General features: G+C 41.6%; 1 protein-coding gene across 1 annotated transcript in view; it reads right to left on the bottom strand.

Annotated features, from left to right (window-relative positions):
* Nucleotides 1–10,392, bottom strand: part of LOC144691383 (very low-density lipoprotein receptor-like) — a 41,503-nt gene extending 31,111 nt beyond the window's left edge. Inside the window, exons 1-7 of the mRNA XM_078559430.1 lie at nt 10,368–10,392; nt 7,676–7,795; nt 4,184–4,306; nt 3,278–3,400; nt 1,383–1,751; nt 313–435; nt 119–232 (exon numbers count right to left, since the gene is read on the bottom strand). Coding sequence (XP_078415556.1) covers nt 119–232; nt 313–435; nt 1,383–1,751; nt 3,278–3,400; nt 4,184–4,306; nt 7,676–7,795; nt 10,368–10,392 — 997 coding nt within the window. The remainder of the gene's footprint in view (nt 1–118; nt 233–312; nt 436–1,382; nt 1,752–3,277; nt 3,401–4,183; nt 4,307–7,675; nt 7,796–10,367) is intronic.
* Between the last annotated feature and the right edge of the window lie 8,597 nt (nt 10,393–18,989).

Below are 18,989 nucleotides of genomic sequence, written 5' to 3'. Positions count from 1 at the left end.
AGTAGTTGGGCATAAAAAGTGTAACATAGTATGACAAATTTAGAAAGCAGAAGACCATGGAGATTGTTATATTGGGCTCTACAGAAACCCAAGTTCAAGCATTACAAAGACTACTTACCACATTTGAAGGGTTCATCACTCCGATCTCTACAGTCCCATTTATGGTTACACACTTGAGTTATAGCTATGCATTCACCACTTTGGCATTCAAAGTCAGTTGGACTTGTACATTCTAAATTAAAAGAAAGCTGTTTAAAATGTGCAACTTCAAAAGCACTTCAAATTTAACTGCACTTGCAATTATGCACCTACCTTTCTTGCAATTGGCTTCATCACTAGCATCAGAACAGTCTGCAAATTCATCACATATCTTGCTCCCAGGAATGCAGTTACCATCACCACATTGGAAGTGATCTGGTCTACATGTTTGAGGAGCTAAAGTCAATTCAAGTTTTAAATCCATTAGAAATAGTATAAAGCAGCCATAACATTTACCTACAAAATTTAAATGTAGCATGAAACACAAACAATCCACTAGAATATACCCTATTTAAACAGATTGCATTATCTTAGCATGACCCAAGTGGGTACCTTTTTATAAAAAAGTGAAATGTGGGACAGGAACATCTACACTAAGTTGTAAAATTTGGACTTTTGCAGAGTTGTCTATAAGTCCATCTGTTGCAAGCTTCAAAAGGCATCTTGTTTGCATTAAACAAAAAAGTCAGATCAGGATCATGTGTAGATGAAAGTGACAATTAAACCAAGAACTACATGTATAATAGTAAATGCCAATTTGAGAAAATGAAATTCTTTCATTCTCCAGGAATGTAAACCCTTTGGAAACCTCACAGGATGGGATAAAGGTGGAAGATAACCTTCTAGCCTGTTGCAGGATGAGAAGATGAGATGCAACAAGATTTTCTCTACAAGCATTAACGCAAAGCATTCCACAGTTATGCTCACTGATGCATGAGAAGGCTATGCATTCAAACCCAATTCCAGGAGGTGGACTAGAATCAAGGCAGACACTTGGGGATATCTATCTTTGATATTGCATTAAAGAATGTTTCAAAGATCCCACTGCATTGTTTAAAGACCAGGAGAGTTCAGTGTTGTCGCAAGTCAACATTTATTTCACAGCAAGTTTTTGTGACTTCAATGACTGGCTATTTCAAAAAGAACTCATTGGCTATGAAGAACTTGAGCAGGAAAAAAAAAAATTACATATCCTCAGTCTTATTAGACTGGTCATTTAAATGTCTGTCCAGAAAGCTAGATGGACTATTGGACAGTTCATTTGTTCTCTCCTAGAGGATTAGTCAATTTAGCAAATTTGAAGAAGTTTAGCCTAGTACAAGTTTAAAATATAGACTACTTACAGCAGTTAATTTCATCACTTCCATCTTTGCAATCATTATCTCCATCGCAGTACCAGCGATGATTGATGCATGCGCCAGAATTACATAGGAACTCACTGGGAGAACAGGTCACAGGAGGAAGGGTATGTCCACAATGTTCTGGAGATTCATCAGACTGGTCAGCACAGTCAGTTTTGTTATCACACACCCAATTCAAGGGGATACATTCTGAACTGTTGCACTGGAACTCATGAGTGTGACAAATAGATTGAGCACAACCTTTTTCGTCACTTCCATCACCACAGTCATCTTCACCATTGCAGATAAATGTTTTGGAAATACATCTGCCATTGGAACAAGTAAACTCAAGTATACTGCAAATCAAAGTGCCTGAAAGAGATACCAATTTTAGAACAGGTTAAAAAATGGATTAGAACTCATGTTTGAATGCACAAACCATGTACTCTGATATAGTACATGGAGTGTTACTCAATATATCAATCTATTGACATACAAGTGGAAGTGAATACTTGTTCTATACTGAGAAGTTAGACCTACTGCAGAGAATGAGGTGTGGAATAACTCTCCATCAAAGGAAACTAGATGTTAAAAGCAACCTCTATTCTGCATTCACTCACCTCTTCCAACATTCCAAAGTCATGGCCTACTCCTTTCAATTTGACTGCTCTGGGATGCTGATCAGTAAGATCATGGAATACAGGTCTGACATTCACCAAAAAGTCAGACAATTTCTTACATTCTTTAATTCTATGGATTTTCCCTCTTAAAATAAAGATATCTCCACCACAGATGGCAATGGCAACTGAACACCATTTGAGGCCAATTAAGGATGGGCAATAAATGTTGGCTTAACCTGTGATGCCCACATCACATTAAAGAAAAATTCAAAGCAAAACCATAACTAGTTCAAAGAAAACATCAAATGAACACAAGCATAAAGTCAGACTTTGAATGAAACAATATTGAGGGGGTGGTAGTAGTAATGCTAGACTAGTAACCCAGAGACCCAGTCAATGCTCTGGGGACATGGGTTCAAATCCCACCACAGTAGCTGGTGGAATTTGAATTCAGTTAATAAATTTGAAATATAAAGCTTGTTTCATGGTCATCATTACTAAGGCTATTATTGGGTTTTTAAATAACATTCTGGTTCCCAATATCCTTTAGGGAAGGAAATCTGCAATCCTTACTTGTCTGGCCTACTTGTGACTTCAGACCTCAATGTGGTAGACTCTTAACTGCCCTGTAATGGGCTAGCCTCAATTTGGGGCAATTATGAATGGGCAACAAACGCTGGCCTGGCCAGCAATTCCCACATCATGAAGGATACAATACATTGGTCTAGGTATGGTTATTGAGGAGAGAAAAAAAATGGAATTCAGCCTAATGAAAGTGACAAATCTGATACTAGATGACATTAGCAGAATAAAAATAAATTACTCCAGAGCAGTTAAACTCCTGTGTCCTGGGATCTTTGATATGGTTTGCTTTTAGCAAGTGACAAATTTAAGGAAATTGAGCTCAACTTATGCTAGAAAGGAACCCAAGAAAAGAAGTTTACAAAATGAACATTATTGTCAAGCTAATAGATATGGAAATAATTGGCTGAATTTATGAAAGTACCTTTTGTCAAGTGCTCTTTATTGAAAGAAAAGTTTTAAAAAAATCAGGTATCAAAAATATTTGATGCTGGATCTAGCGTTCTTTTAGACAAAACTAAAAGGCTCAATGCTGGAGCACAAGTATAAACTAGTGAAAATAATTTTACTACAGCCAATTCCTACTGTCAGATTACACTGTTGTTCACACCATATTAATTCAAAGTTTTGTTCCTCCAATTGTGATCTTGTCTTCAAGTATTAGCCAAAAGTTGGTTCCAGAGAGAATTAACCTACCACAGTTCTCTTCATCACTACCATTGTCACAGTCTGTTCCTCCATCACATTTCCAAGAAGCAGGAATACACTGAAGAGACCCAGGACCACAGCTTATTTCATGTAAGTGACATATTCTTGCATCTGAACAAGAGATATTTAACAATAGTTAAGGAAGTTTAGAGGCAGAGTTTAGTGGTAAGTATACATATGCAAAACTATCCTTCCTGATGAGCTTTAAAATGTTCATGAATGTGGATTAAAAGATTACACACCAACTTGCCAGGAAGCCCCAACACAACTTGGATTGGTTTAATTACTGCAAGTAAAATAAAAGTTGTCAAGAGACTACCCACTACAGTTCTTCTGTATCCTTGCTGACTCAGCATTAGACAAATTTATATAACATTGTATATGATAATATTTTTTGAATATACATTGTTTAAATGTTTTTCTGGATATTAATTTCCCACTGCATAAGCACCCAAGATTGATGCAGTTATGGCCATTAGTTTACTTACACAAAGCAACAAAACCTGTAGCTGCACATGAAGTCTCAAAAACAGATGTGCACTAAGCATGGGCAAGCAGCATACAATGTGAAAATACATAAAAGGTTATGCTAATGAGGCAACAGGTCAAAAATATATCAAGCTGTTGTGCTACTGCATTAAACTCAAATGGATATGTAGATAGCAAGTTTTAGCTCCACTATGAAGAAAGAAGTAGGCATGGAATTGAAGTAGATCAGCTATGATGTTATTAAATAATGGAGCAGATACAAAGCAACAATATGGTCTATTCCTATTACATGATGAAGAATCAGGAATCATTCCAAAATGCAACACTCAGCATAGGCAAGATAAATGGTGATTAAAGGAATGAACAGGATCAAGGTTAATCAATTTCTTCCTAATCAATACTTACAACAGATATCTGGACTTTCATCTGATCCATCCTCACAATCAGATGTGCCATCACACTGCCATTTACTTGGCACACAATGTCCACTATGGCATACAAAGTCTGAAGTTCCACAGGTGATCTTACCTGGGGAAAGAATAACTATTACATACAGCTCCTCACCTATTTCAAGCAATTCTTAGAAACACTAACCCTGCACCATGAGGACATATAGTCAATAGCTGACCTGGTCCACAAGATACAGTATTCTGGTACAGAATACTAAAGGATATTCTCCTTTTACTAAGCTCATTGGAGAGATTTCCACTGTTCAAATTTTATATTGCCCAGCTTCAATTGTGCCAAGGTTTCAGAATTTGAAGTGACATTTTTTCCATAAAAATTACATCTGGAGTAATTTAGACTGTTACTGAAGATGAAAGACTTCAATCAATTTAAATCAGAATGGTTATAGCTGAGGCCATTCATCTCCATGCAATTCTGAAAGAGCAACTACTCCCCCATAACCCTGCAAATCTGATTATCCAATTTCCTTTTGAAAACCAAAATTGAATGCATCTCCCCCCCCCCCACCAGGCACTCAGGTAGCAATTCTAATCACCCACTGCATAGAGGTTTCCTCATGTCACCATTGGTTCTTCACCTCACCTCAAATCCATGCCCTCTGGCACTTGAGACTTCTGTCAACAGAAGCAGTTTCTCCCCATCTGTCCAGAACCCTGTATCAAATCTCCTCAACCTTCTCCAAGGAGAGAACTATCTTCTCCAATCTATCCAGAGTCCCTCATCCCCAGAACTTACTCAAAATCTTCTGTGCACCCTGATACCTTCAGATTCTTCCTATAGTGTGGTGAATTGAATGCTGAGGATTTAACTAGTCTTATAGAAAACTCACCATAATCTCCTTACTTTTGTATTCATATGCTTTATTGCTAAAGCCTAGCATTAAATGTAGCTTCTTAATGCACCCCCTCACCTTAAGCAGTTTGTGTACTTAGGACCCTTTGGAATTATATTTAGTTTATGTTGCCTCTCTTTGAATGAGGAAGGTATTACTTTTGCATATCCCTGCAAGAAATTCTGCCGTGTGTCCATCCATTCTGCCAGCCTATCACTACACTTCCAAGTTTTGCATCATTCACAAATTGAAATTATGCTCTGCACACCCAAATCTAGGTCATGACAACATGCAGTGGTCCTAGTACACACCCTAGGGAATCCTCACTATGTACACCTGCTTCTAATCTGAAAAACCACTATTCACCACTCACCAGCTTCATATCCGTGCGGCTTCTATCCCTTTTATTTCATGGGCTTTGACAAGCTGGTCATATGGTACACTATCACACCTTTGGAAGTCCCTGTACACAAAAATTGCCCCAAAACTTAAATCTAGTTAAACATGATTTTAACAAACCCATGTTGGCTTTCCTTACATTTGTTCAAGTGACTGTTATGTCATCTTGGATAGTTGATGGCTTTTAGAAACAAAGTTAAACTGAGTTGTCTGTAGCTGCTGGGTTATCCTTGCCATTTTGGATCAGGGTGTAACACTTGCAATTCTCCAGTCCTCTGGTACAACCTAATCCTCCTGGAATGCAGGGAAGATGTTGGCCAGTGTCTCTACAATTTCCACCCTGGCTTCCCTCAATGTCCTCAGATGCATTAATGCAGTCCTGGTGACAAAATGCAAGTACAACCAGCCTTTCTAATACCCCTTATCAATTGTTACCACATCTAGTATATCAAACTATTCTTCTTTCACTTATTTTGGCAGTATCATCTTCCTCCTCAAAGAGACCCATGTGTCCTTTTCCATAACTTACCTAAACTTGACCCATCCTCCAAATGGTCCCCTAACACCACTTGACTCACTGCATTCCCAGAACCAGCAATGCTTTTTTGGGGGCCAGAAACCTCTCCCAATTACACTTCTGAAAAGTCTTCCCCTCTTGCCTTGTTACACTACAACATCTCAGTCCATGTTAGACCAAACTCACCGCCCCCCCAAAAAAAAACTCTATAGTTGTTGTACCCATAATTTCCTTGAAAGTTTTCATACACCTTTCCCACTAGTTGATGGGCTATAGAAAACACCCAGCAGCATAGTGGTACCACTAGTTATTTCCACCCCCCCCCTCAAAAAAAGTGTATCCTAGAGGGATCAAGAACATTCTCTCCAGCACAGTAGCAATATTTAAAAGGATAATATTGCCATCTTTTTCCTGAAGCACTTATATCCAGGAATATTTATTATCCAGTCCTGCCTTTTCAGCTAGGACTACATTATCACCACCACCCCATTGCACCCCACCCCCTCATCTGCAGCTCAATCTTATGTTTTGTACATACATGCACAGTAGATCTAATATGCATTTTATGGCATCCCTCTTTGGTTCTACTTAATGTTCCACTATTTTAGTTTAGTGCTCCAGAGAGATGCACAAAGCAAAGATCATGCTCTGTAGAGCAGTGAAGGGAATAGGAAACTCATGGGGTAAAACATTGAGGGGTTTAAAAATAGAGCAGGAGGAATGGTTTCCACTGTCAGGTGGGTTACTAGCCTTACATTTAAAGTAATGACAAAAAAAAGGTGTTTGAGGAAGCAGAATTAATATTAAAACAGAATGAAATAAGTACTTCTAAAAAGGAAAAAAAAATGCAGGGTTGTGGAGAAAGAGCTGGGAATGGGATTGATTGAATAGCTCCAAGAGCTGGCACAGACATGGGGCCAATTGGCCTCTTTCTTGGCTGTATGATTTATGGCCAATTATAGATTTTTACAGAGCCTTTAAGAATTAGTAATTGGTCTGTGGTAACTTAGTAAACAGTGTTAGATGAATTTTATGTCATGCATGACTAGCACAGTTTACCACATGCAAGTGTTATGTACTTTATTTCACTGTCACCATCATGCATACAATGGTCAGCACCATAGGTATGGTAGTATTAAAAGGTACAAGATTGCTTAAATACCTGCATAAATATGGAATACCATCCTCTAGACAGACTTCTGTATACAAAAAGCCAATGTGCTGCAGACTAATCATGCTGCATGCACTCATGTGGCTTGCCAGAATATATATTGTAGTGTTCTCTTTAGATAGGAATTTCCCAAATTACTGTAGTGACTGGAGATTGAAATTATATACTAGCAAACATCCGATTGTTGATTTCCAAAACCACTCTTCCCCATTCATCTGATGCATTTCTTGAGGCAACTGGACAACTTACTGACCTCACCCAATTCTACCACCAATTGTTTAGGTTTCATGAGATGTTAATTTGTGTTAAGTCATGGATGTAAGATTTGCTTGTTACCTCCTGGCTATTTACTCAGATTGAAAGTCCTACTGGTTGTAGAGGTGGAGTTTCAATCTCCATTTCTATTAGGCTCTCTCTCGCTCTCGCGCGCTCTGTCTGTGTGTGTGTGTGTGTGTTGAACTCAGGCCCCAAGTGCAAAGATCCATTCTGGCACACAAGTCAGTTACTTACCACAGTCATCTTCATCACTACCATCAGTACAGTCATCATCGCCATCACATTTCCACAGTGACGGCACACAGCGTCCATTTTTGCACCGAAACCATGGTGCATCACAGGAAGCTTTTAAGTCTTCAAAAGAAGCAAAAAGATGTTGAACTATAAACAGCTAGTTAGGAAGCTAATTTAACTCATGTTGGTTAGGCTATTTCTTTTTCAATGAAATCTGAATCTATTATGTATATTAAATACATATCCATTTGCTCCAAAGGTTACATATTTGTCAAGTCCTTATGAACAGCTTTAATATTTGGAGTTATTTCACAAGAACTGAATTCTAGGGGAGACAAGAGAGTGTGGCACTAAGGATCCTCAGTAAAATAATGAATTTGCACACAGCAAATTCCAACAAACATTAATAGGATAATGATCAGATAATCTGTTTTAGGTGGCATTGGCTCAGAGATAGGTGCTGAGCTGGACAGAGCACCACTGCCCTCTTTCAGCCAACAATATGAAATCAGAGATTCAGCATCACATCCAAAAGACATTATAGCACTTCATCAGTAGTGCCAACCTAGACTGAGAGATCACAGGAAGGGAGTTTGAACCCAAAACCTTCTACCTTAGCACTACCACTGGTTAGGAGGTTGACTTGTTTCAATTGCAGGAGGCAACACCAATGGCAGCACCTTAATTATTGCCCACTTAAAACAAATTTACAATCTATAAATTTGCACAGTTTAGTGCAAGACCAGCAATATGGCAAGTATGATTTCATTCTTCTGAAATATGATTAAGACTATTGAACATTACTTCACAAATAGGCACTTTATTACTTCCTAGTAAACATTACATTTTTTGCCATTGCCACAATGGCCAGGCCAAGGGCACCCAGTTAAAATAGAGATAAGGAGGATAGTGAATCTGTGGAATTCTTTACCTCAGAGGGCAGTAGAGGCTGGGTTATTAAATACATTCAAGGCTGTGATAGACAGGTTTTTAATCAGTAAGGGAAAAAAAGTCATGGGGAAAAAGGCAGGAAAGTAAAGTGGAGGGTCATCAGATCAGCCATGATCTCATTGAATGGTGGAGCAGACTTGATGGGCCAAATGGCCTTCTTGTGTTCCTACATCTAATGATTTTAAAGCCAATTCAGAAATCGAGTCAATTGACTTATTCCCTGGCAACTACTGACTGCAGCAATACAAAATTGAAGGTGGGAATAACACTGAACCTGATCAAAAGTAAGACTAACAAAAGTGCATAGTTATAAGTTAAGTGTTAACTACTACCAGCTTTCGGTTGAATAGGAGAAGTTGGGTGAGCCGAAATGGCATATTCTAAACAAAGGTTTTGATTAACTGCGAAAAGCCCTTCCTGAAAGCTGCTCGTTTTGTTCTGCAGGTGGGTTAATAAATTGAAGTGTTTTTGAGGTGGAACTGGTGACGAACTATAAAGGTGATTACTTGCATTAGGAGTTTTACAGAAGCCGGGTTGGGGGGGCGGGGGGGTGGAAATCAATATTTTAGTCCGTTTGGGATTAAAGGCATTGGAACATAATCCGATATTTTATTCCACATGGGTTATAAATTGTGCTCCCTCCCCTTACTTCCCACACAGTAAAGGCTTTAAATTCTAAATTACAACCTCCATAGACTAATTCCATAGCCTGGAAACAATAGTTACATTACTCACCATTTGCGAATCTGTTCGGATTTAAACATGCTACTAACTGTAGCAACAAGGCTACGTGAAGAGGAATCATATCACACCTTGAAGCAAAAGCAGGAACCCAAAGTTTGCTTCCTCTATTAATCTAACTATACTAAAATAGACAAAAACATATATCGAGCAACTGCGGCGACTTGGCTTTTATATCAAATTTCCTTTTGTCGTCCGGAATAATAGATTGCATAATGAGTGCCTCCAAACCCAATTACCTTATTAACTAACTGCAGGGTAAATCCGGACCTGTCGCTATATCCAGATGGCTGATTGGAATCGGACTAATTAATGATAATCGGTTAACCGGTCTCACCAATAATTCCATATTGAAGGTTCTCTAAAGAAGGTTTAACTCACGAACTATTAATTGCAATTCCCCCTGACAGGCACTTGAATGTTTCGTTTCTGTGGTAGTAGGGGTAACTCTAAATTGAAAATTCAGCTCCGAAAGAAACAAACTTCTAAGGAGCTCAAGGATAAAATAGCTCAAATTCAACTTCTCGAACAGCTTGAGGTTACTTATTGTATAGAACTAATTAGAACGGAAGTAATTCCTTAAAATGAATGTATGTAATTTTATTATTTTTTTAAAAATTGATGTTTAACCACCTTCGTGCATTGCTTCTCACCATGAACTAGAAAATTGCATTGACTTTGTTTCCAATTTCCACCCTTCTCTCACCTTCACCTTTATTTCAAGCACACATCCTCTCACTCCATCCCCTCTCTCCTAGGATCATGATAGGGTCCCCCTTGTCCTCACTTTCCACCCTACCAGCCTATATATTGAATGGATCACCTACTGTCATTTCTACCACCTCTGGTGTGATGCCACAAAACAGATCTTTCCCTCTCTTCCTTTCAGTATTCTGAAGGGATTGCTCCCTCCACGACTCCCTGGTTCAGTCCTCAGTCACCCCCAATGCCCCTCCCTTTCCTACAGCACCTTTTCATGCAAGCACAGGAGATGCAATACCTGTGCTTTTACCATCTTCTGTCATCATTCAGGCTCCCAGGTGAAACAGTGATTTACTTGTACTTCTTTCAATTTAGTCTATTGTATTTGCTTTTCATGACCTGGTCTCCTCTAAACTGGGGACACTAAATGCAAACTGGGCGACTGAACGCTTCTATTCAGTCTGCAAATGTGACCCCAAGGTTCCAGTTGCTTGTCACTTTAACTCTCCACCTTGCTCCCTCTCTGACTTTATCCTTGGCCTGCTGTAGTATTCCAATGCAGCTCAATGCAAGCTTGAGGAATAGCACCTCATCTTTGGACTCAGCACCACACTGCCTTCTGGGTCCAACATTGACTTCAATAATTCAGATCATAACTTGTTCTGTGTGTTTTTTTTTTGTTAGTGTTGTCTTGTTTCTGTTATGTTCCTTCTATCGGGTTGCTTTGCTCAGCGAATACGGTTGCACGCCTATCTACTGGTGAGTGAGTTGGTAAACAAAATACTGCAGATGCAGAGACCAATGTAAGATGAAGCACATGCTGTTTATTAACACAAGTAACGAGCACTAACACATGCGTGCTTCTCAAACCAGACCCTATTCTAAATTACTAGTTAACATTGTAGCACGTGCCACACAACTGATAATGCCATCACGTGGTCAATTTGCTCACATTCTCTTAAAGGTGCGTTGCACCTCAGATTACCACATCCCTACCACTTTACTCTAAAGTACAATTTACAATCATTATATCAACTATTTACATAAATAAACTATTTACAAATTCATTCTCTCTGGAGGCTTCTTCAAATGTGTCGAACATCGTAGTTCTATGACTTTGGATGGTTTATCTAAGGCTTCCCTCTCAGGAGTCATCTGTCCACTAGGCTCTCCAGTAGGAACCTATAAGTTTGTTTCTTCGACTCCCTCAGGCTCACCAATCCTACAGTCACTTCCAAACCAAGTGGAGTTCCTTCCACATGTGGTGTAGACTCCAATGGGAATTCTTGGCGCATCCTTTCTTGTAGATCTGTTTCCCTTTTCCTGAGGTGATCTACGTGTTTCCTAATTACCTGACCTTTGACCGATATATGACGGGAAAGGAGTCCTGTCACAGCATTAATTTCACCTGATAGGTATTTGGGCCCATCTCCAAAGTTCTTTGCAAAAACTGTGTCTCCAACAGTGAAGTTCCTTTCATGGCTCTGGTAATTGTGATCGTTTCTCTGGGCCTCCTGACTTCTCTCTACCCTGCCCCCTCAATTCGGCCTTATGAGACTCAAACATGTCCCGAGACGTCTCTTCATCAATAACTCTGCAGGGGCAATACCGGTGTTCATGTGTGGCGTAGTTCTATAGCTGAGTAGAAAACATGATATTCTAGTTGCAATACAGTCTCCATCCAGTTTTTTCATTCTGGATTTGAAGGTCTGGACTGCCCTCTCGGCCATACCACTGGATGCAGGGTGGTATGGCGAGGTCTTAACATATGTTATGCCATTGAGACTTGTAAATCTTTGGAATTCCCCGCTGGTGAATGCTGTTCCATTATCAGATACTATTATCTCTGGCAACCCGTGTATCGCAAAACTCTGCCGCAATCTGTCTATGGTGGTGGCAGATGTGGGTGATCTCACCTCATATACATCCAACCACTTCGAATGAGCATCTATAATCAAGAGGAACATTGTGCCCAAAAGAGGCCCCACGTAGTCAACATGGAGGTGGACCCATGGCCTTCCTGGCCATTCCCAGGGATGCAATCGAGCAGAAGGGGGCAATTTCTGTACGTTGGCACTGTATGCAGCTCTTGACTAAGTTTTCGATTTCTGTATCCATCACTGGCCACCATAAGTAACTGTGCGCCAACATTTTCATTCTAGGGATGTTAGGGTGAGCACTATGCAATTCGGTCAATAATGGCTCTCTTCCTCTTGGAGGCACAATGACTCTCGCTCCCCACAGCAAGATGCCATCCTGGCAGATGAGCTCGTATCTCCTATTAAAATAGGGCTTAAATTCATCAGACTTTGGCTCATTAGACCATCCCTGCAAGACTTGTTCCCTTATGTGAGACAAAACTGGATCACGGTCTGTCTACTTTCTTATTTGTTTGGCATGTACTAGTGATGAATCCAGAAATTTTAATAGCAAGACAAGTTCTTGAGGAATTGGGACGTTCATATTGCTGACTTTTAGAGTTAATCAGCTCAGTGCGTCGGCATTTGCAATCTGGCTTCCCAGCTGGTGGATAAAAGTATATTCGTAAGCAGCTAGAATCAATGCCCACCTTTGGATGCGTGCAGAGGCAATTGGGGATATTGCCTTATCTCCCCCAAACAAGCCAAGTAGTGGCTTGTGATTGGATACAATGGTGAAGTGGTGACCATGGATGTATTGGTGTAAGTTCTTAACATCAAATACAATGGATAAGCCTTCTTTCTCTATTTGTGAGTATTTTTGTTTTGCAACACTGAGTGTTCTTGAGATGTAAACATTGGGCCGTTCAGAGCTATCCGCTATCCGGTGGGAGAGTACTGCTCCTACTCCATAAGGGGCTGCATCGCAGGTCAAAATGAATTCTTTCTTTGGGTCGAAATGTACCAACAGGGCCGATGAATGTAGCAACTACTTTACTGTAAAAGCCTGTTTTTTTTTCTGTTAATAATGTAATACTTTATTCTAAGTGTACTGTACAGCATAAATCAGGTTGTGTAGATGCTTCAGGCCAGTCCAGTATCACCAACTCTCAGGAAATGTCATGGTGTAATCACAAATTGAAGATTAATCTCCATGAGAGTGAGAGTAAATCAGGAGGTAAATCCTAGGGACTGATACACACAATAACTGGATTATTTTCTTTCAACACTTTCTTTCATTACTGATAAAACTAATGGAGATGGGTTAAAAGCGGTTTGACTGAGCATTGGTGTGTCGGCTGACCAATGATGGGAGTGTGGTGGTTTGTAGTCATGTGACACTACCTCAGGAATACACCCACTCAGAGTTGGCGATTGTGGGCCTGGTTAACCTACAGACGGACAGCCAAGGAAAAGCACACAGCACAAAATACAAACCAATGAGCTGACAGACAGAGATGTTGGCCGAGCCCCGGAGATCACGTAACGGTCTGTCCGAGCCGCAGAGATCACCATTAGGGATCACCCGAGCCCCAGAGATCACCATGAGGGACCACCTGAGCCCCAGAGATCACCATGAGGGACCGCCCGAGCCCCAGAGATCACCACGAGGGATCGCCTGAACCCCAGAGATCATCATGAGGGACTATCTGAGCCCCAGAGATCACCATGAGGGATCACCCAAACCCCAGAGATCACCATGAGGAACCGTCCGAGCCCCAAAGATCACCATGAGGGATCACCCGAACCCCAGAGATCACCATGAGGGACCGCCCGAGCCCCAGAGATCACCATGAGGGACCGCCCGAGCCCCAGAGATCACCATGAGGGACTATCTGAGCCCCAGAGATCACCATGAGGGACTATCTGAGCCCTAGAGATCACCATGAGGGACTATCTGAGCCCCAGAGATCACCATGAGGGATCACCCGAGCCCCAGAGATCACCATGAGGGATCACCCGAGCCCCAGAGATCACAATGAGGGATCACCCGAGCCCCAGAGATCACCATGAGGGATCACCCGAGCCCCATGAGATCACCATGAGGGACTATCTGAGCCCCAGAGATCACCATGAGGGATCACCCGAGTCCCAGAGATCACCATGAGGGATCACCCGAGCCCCAGAGATCACCATGAGGGACTATCAGATCACTGGGAGATTATCATGGGAGTCAGCAACTCTGGGGGAACACCACGAGGGAGCATCTATATCCAGGGAGATCACCATGTGGTACTGGTGGTTCTGGGAGATCACCATGTGGTACTGGTGGTTCCGGGAGATCACCATGTGGTACTGGTGGTTCTGGGAGATCACCACGTGGTACTGGTGGTTCCGGGAGATCACCATGTGGTACTGGTGGTTCCGGGAGATCACCATGTGGTACTGGTTGTTCCGGGAGATTACCTTGAGGGACAGTTATTGTGGGTTCGGCTACACTATAGCAGTGCAAAGAGCACAGGAACTACATGGAGAATGTCATAAGGTCAACAGTATAAAGAAGAAGTGCACACTTCCCCACTTCCCCTCCTCCATCCGAAACGATCTATACCTGTTTAATGTAGAAAGAGGGGAGACTGGTTTAAGCGGTTACCAAGCTGAGTGCAATGATGATTATAAACTGCCAGTGTGGATGGGGAGGATGCCATGGAAACCAGGCCACTTATTCCAGCAGACAGTGAGATGCCATTACACACACCCGGGGCGAGGCAGAAAACATTGAGAACTCACAGACCCTGTTGTTGTGGAGCTTGCCAAGCCCACTTGTGGTTTTTCTTGAGCAAACCGTATAATGGAGCCAGCACTGTTGATAAATTTGGGAGAAAACAGCCATAATAGTTAATCATCCCCAAGAAGGACTTGAGTTCTATAGTGTTTCTCGGTGCTGCCGCCTCACGAAAGCTCTCACCTTGTCTTCTGGGTGAAGGCCCTGCGAGTCAACCCTATGACCCAGGTAAACCACTTATTTTGCTTGGAAGATATATTTTTTCTCTTTTCAAACGTACTCCGGCTTGTGAGAAATGCTTCAATACCTCTTCCAGGTTAGCCTGGTGTTCTTCATCAGTTAGTCCTGTTACTAGGACATCATCGAGATAAACCACAACATGGGGCAGTCCTTGAAGTAAATTTTCCATAGTCGATTGGAAAATGGCACAACCTGTTGAGATTCCAAAGGGTACCCTAGTACATTGGTATAAACCCTTATGTGTGTTGATGGTCACAAAATCCCAAGAGACCTTTTCTAGCTCGACTTTCTGGTAAGTGTGGTTCATGTTGAATTTCATATATGCAGTTCCCCCTGCCAGCTTGGAGTACAATTCATCAATTTTCGGAAAAGGATGCCTGTCAAGTCTGGCCATTTTGTTAACGGTCAACTTGTAGTCCCTGCATATTCACACACTCTGGTCAGGCTTCAATACTGGAACTACGGGTGCTGCCCATTCAGAAAATTGTACAGGTTGTAAGACTCCCAACCTTTCTAGCCTGTCTAATTCGACATCAACTTTTTCTCATAATGCACAGGGGACTGGCCTCACCTTCAAGAATCTGGGGGATCCATGTGGATTTTAGCTTGCAGCCCCTGAGTCTTCCCAAGCTCTTCCCTGAGAATGGAGGCATATTTCCATAATAATTCTTGCAGATCTTTCATTCTGAGTTGAAAAATCTCAGCCCACTCCAACTTTATTTCCTTAAGCCAGTTCCAACCAAGTAGACCTGGACCCTCCCTTGCTACCACTATCGGGGTAAATTAACAGACTGATTTCCATACAGTACAAGAACCTTGCATATTCCTCTTACTGGCATATCTTCATCTGAATTTTCCAGATTTAATGAGTGGTCTCCTTCATTCAGATATTTGAATGTATGTTCCCCTATAACTGCCGTGGATGGCCCTGTATCCACTTCCTTTCGGATGGGTTTCCCATTGCCTTCCACTGTCATGTAGATTGGCTCTGCTTTACTCATTTTTAAGTTGTGTAGTGAGTAACTATCTGACTCTGTTTCTTCCGGTTCCTCTATTATGTGAATTTCACGATTTCTACCTTTTTGCTTAAAGCTTTGTTTTAATCTGTCTTTACAATATAGCATAATGGTGCCCATTACGATGGCTTCTTGATTTCTTTAAATTGTTGTTCGCTTGCAGGCTGTCTGGTTCCATTTCTGCCATTAATAATGTGGGTTTTCTCTGTTAAACCATTGCTTTTTGCTGGTCTGTTAATGGTGGCCGTTTCCTGCCTTTCCGCAGAGCCCCGCGCTTCCGCACCATTTCTAACCGGTGCTTCCCTCCCGACACGAAGAACGGCACCATTTTGCACTCCCTTAATTGCTTCTGAACCCTTGACTACGCTTTCAATTGTGAGTGCCAACTCCAGCGCTTTGCTGATGTCTAAATTCATTTCTGACAACAACCTTTTATGAATGGCGTCTTCATTAATCCCACATACTAACCGGTCTCTTAACATGTCATTAATCGATGTCCTGCAGTTACTGTGCTGACACTTGTTTTACGGCTGCTACATAGCAAGTGACTGTCTCTCCAGGGGCGTGACAACTTGAATTAAATTTAAAACGCTGCGTTGTTACTGAGAGTTTCTGCTGAAAGTGGCTTTTCACAAGATTTACCAACTCATCAAAGCTCTTCGAATCTGGGACATTGGGTGCCATTAGATTATGAATTAGGCCATATGTTTTACTGCCGCACATCGATAAGAGGGCACCTCGCCTCTTTTCCTCCCCTGATATATCATTGGCCAAAAAGAAGAAATCAAGGCGTCCAGTATAATGTGACCAGGCATCAGGGGTCTGATCAATTGGTTCGATACAGCCACAAACTGTGGCATACTGTGTGGAGATAACTTTGACAACTATGATGAAGGCTGTACTTACAATCGCCTTGCAAGGTATGGCTGATTTACTTCTGTTTAATTTCTGCGGTGCCGTCAACTGGTTGTGTTTTGCCTCATCGCCAGTTATTATGTTCCTTCTGTCACACTGCTTTGCTCAGCGAATACGGTTGCACACCTATCTACTGGTGAGTGAGTTGGTAAACAAGATACTGCAGACGCAGAGACCGATGTAAGATGAAGCACATGCTGTTTATTAACACAAGTAACGAGCACTAACACATGTGCTTCTTCAACTAGACCCTATTCTAAACTACTAGTTAACATTGTAACCCGCGCTATACGGCAATTGGGTAATGCCATCACATGGTCAATCTACTCATATTTTCTTAATCTGCACCTCAGATTACCACAGTTTCATTTCTCTCTTTATCCCTACATGCTGCATCCAGACAGCTGCTATATAGCTATCCACACCTCATCTGGACACATCTTTTGTTACTATACTATACCCATTACCATTCTCTTTAGCTTTTGTACCATGAAACCTTTTTCATTTAATCTCTGCCCTCCACCCTATCACAGACTTTCCCTTTTGTTCTTCCTGCCCCTGCCTGCTCCCCACCCTCTCCCCCATTCACTGGCTGAAAACCTGTTACGTTTCTATCTTTTTTCAGTCCTGATAAAATGTTATCAACCTGAAACATTGAACTGGGTTTTGGCTACCAAAGTGGGCAGCTCAAGTCGGGAAATTTTCTGACTTGCCTGACCCAGCTTGGAGAAAAAGGCCACCAAATGTTGCAATCTTTGCTCCATGGGCGCAGGCGTGGGTGCTGGATAGAGCCAGGCCCGTTGACCCCAGAAGCAGAGTGTAGATGGCCACCAACTGCCAAGGTGGGCTGGTTAAAAGACCCACCTTCACTTTCGAGGACTTTGTTCCAATTATATTATCACATTTTAGGCCCTCTATCCCTCAGCCCCCCCACCCAGGCCCCATGGGTCCTTATGCCCTCATGCCAACTCATGCCCCCATCCACCTCCAATGGTCCTTTGTACCCCATGCCAACTCATAGCCTCACCCACTTCCTTTCCTCTTATACCCATATACAAACTCATGCCAACTCAGCCAGTATCCACCCTGGGCAGACTTCAGGAGACATTAAGATGAAATAAAATGAAGTTCTAAAAATCTAATAGTGTTCTCACTATTCAAACTTGATAGTTAAAAAACCTTTCATGAAAGCCCGTTCAAAGCTTATTTTTCATCTCAAGTACTTAATTTTTAATAAAACAAACAAACCTCGATACATACACCACACCAAAGATGGCTAATTTTTTAATAGGCTTTTTAACCTGTCAATCAAACTGTGATAAAAAGAGAAAATGGTGGGAAAATGCTGGTTTTATGCTGTTGAGAAAGGGAGAAGGGACAGGTGGAGCAAATTAAAAAGTCAGGGATAGGTTGGAGGTCAGGAGAGATTAAATAACAAAGATGCCATGGAACACATGACAAAGAGAGTGGTAATGTTAGTATTAAAGACTAAAGCAGGTGTTAATAGCAGAATCAAGGTCAGCACTGCTGAAAGCAATAAAGCAGAATGTGTTACTAGCAGAAAAAGTGCTGTCTGAAAGCAAAATAACGAGAACAAGATGCAGGCTGACAGTGTGTGGGTGGGGGGTGGTGGGGGGGAAGTGTCATATCAAAATAGTGGACAGAGTACATGGTCTGAAGTTATTGAATTCAATGTTCAGCCTAGAAGCTGAAAATTGCCTAAATGGAAGATGACGTAGTGTTCCTCCAGCTTGCGTTGGGCTCCACTGAAACATTGTAACAGGCCGAGAACAGAAATGTGAGCATGACAGTGAAATGGTGAATTGAAATGGCAAACGACAGGAAGTTCAGGGTCATGCTTGCAGATTGAGCGAAGGTGTTTTGCAAAGCTGTCACTCAGTCTGTGTTTAGTCTTCACCATGTAGAGGAGACCACATTGTGATCAGCGAATACAGTAGACTAAATTGAAAGAAGTGCAAGTAAATTTGCTGCTTCGCCTAGAAGGAGTGTTTGGAGACTTGGACAGTGAGGAGTGGGAAACTAAAGGGCCAGGTGTTACACCTGTGTTTGTATGAAAAGGTGCCATGGAAAGGGGATGAGGTGTT

The sequence above is a fragment of the Cetorhinus maximus genome, chromosome 2 (genome assembly GCF_964194155.1).
Source record: "Cetorhinus maximus chromosome 2, sCetMax3.hap1.1, whole genome shotgun sequence".
NCBI lineage: Eukaryota > Metazoa > Chordata > Chondrichthyes > Lamniformes > Cetorhinidae > Cetorhinus > Cetorhinus maximus.
This window is presented reverse-complemented; position numbering and strand designations above follow the sequence as displayed.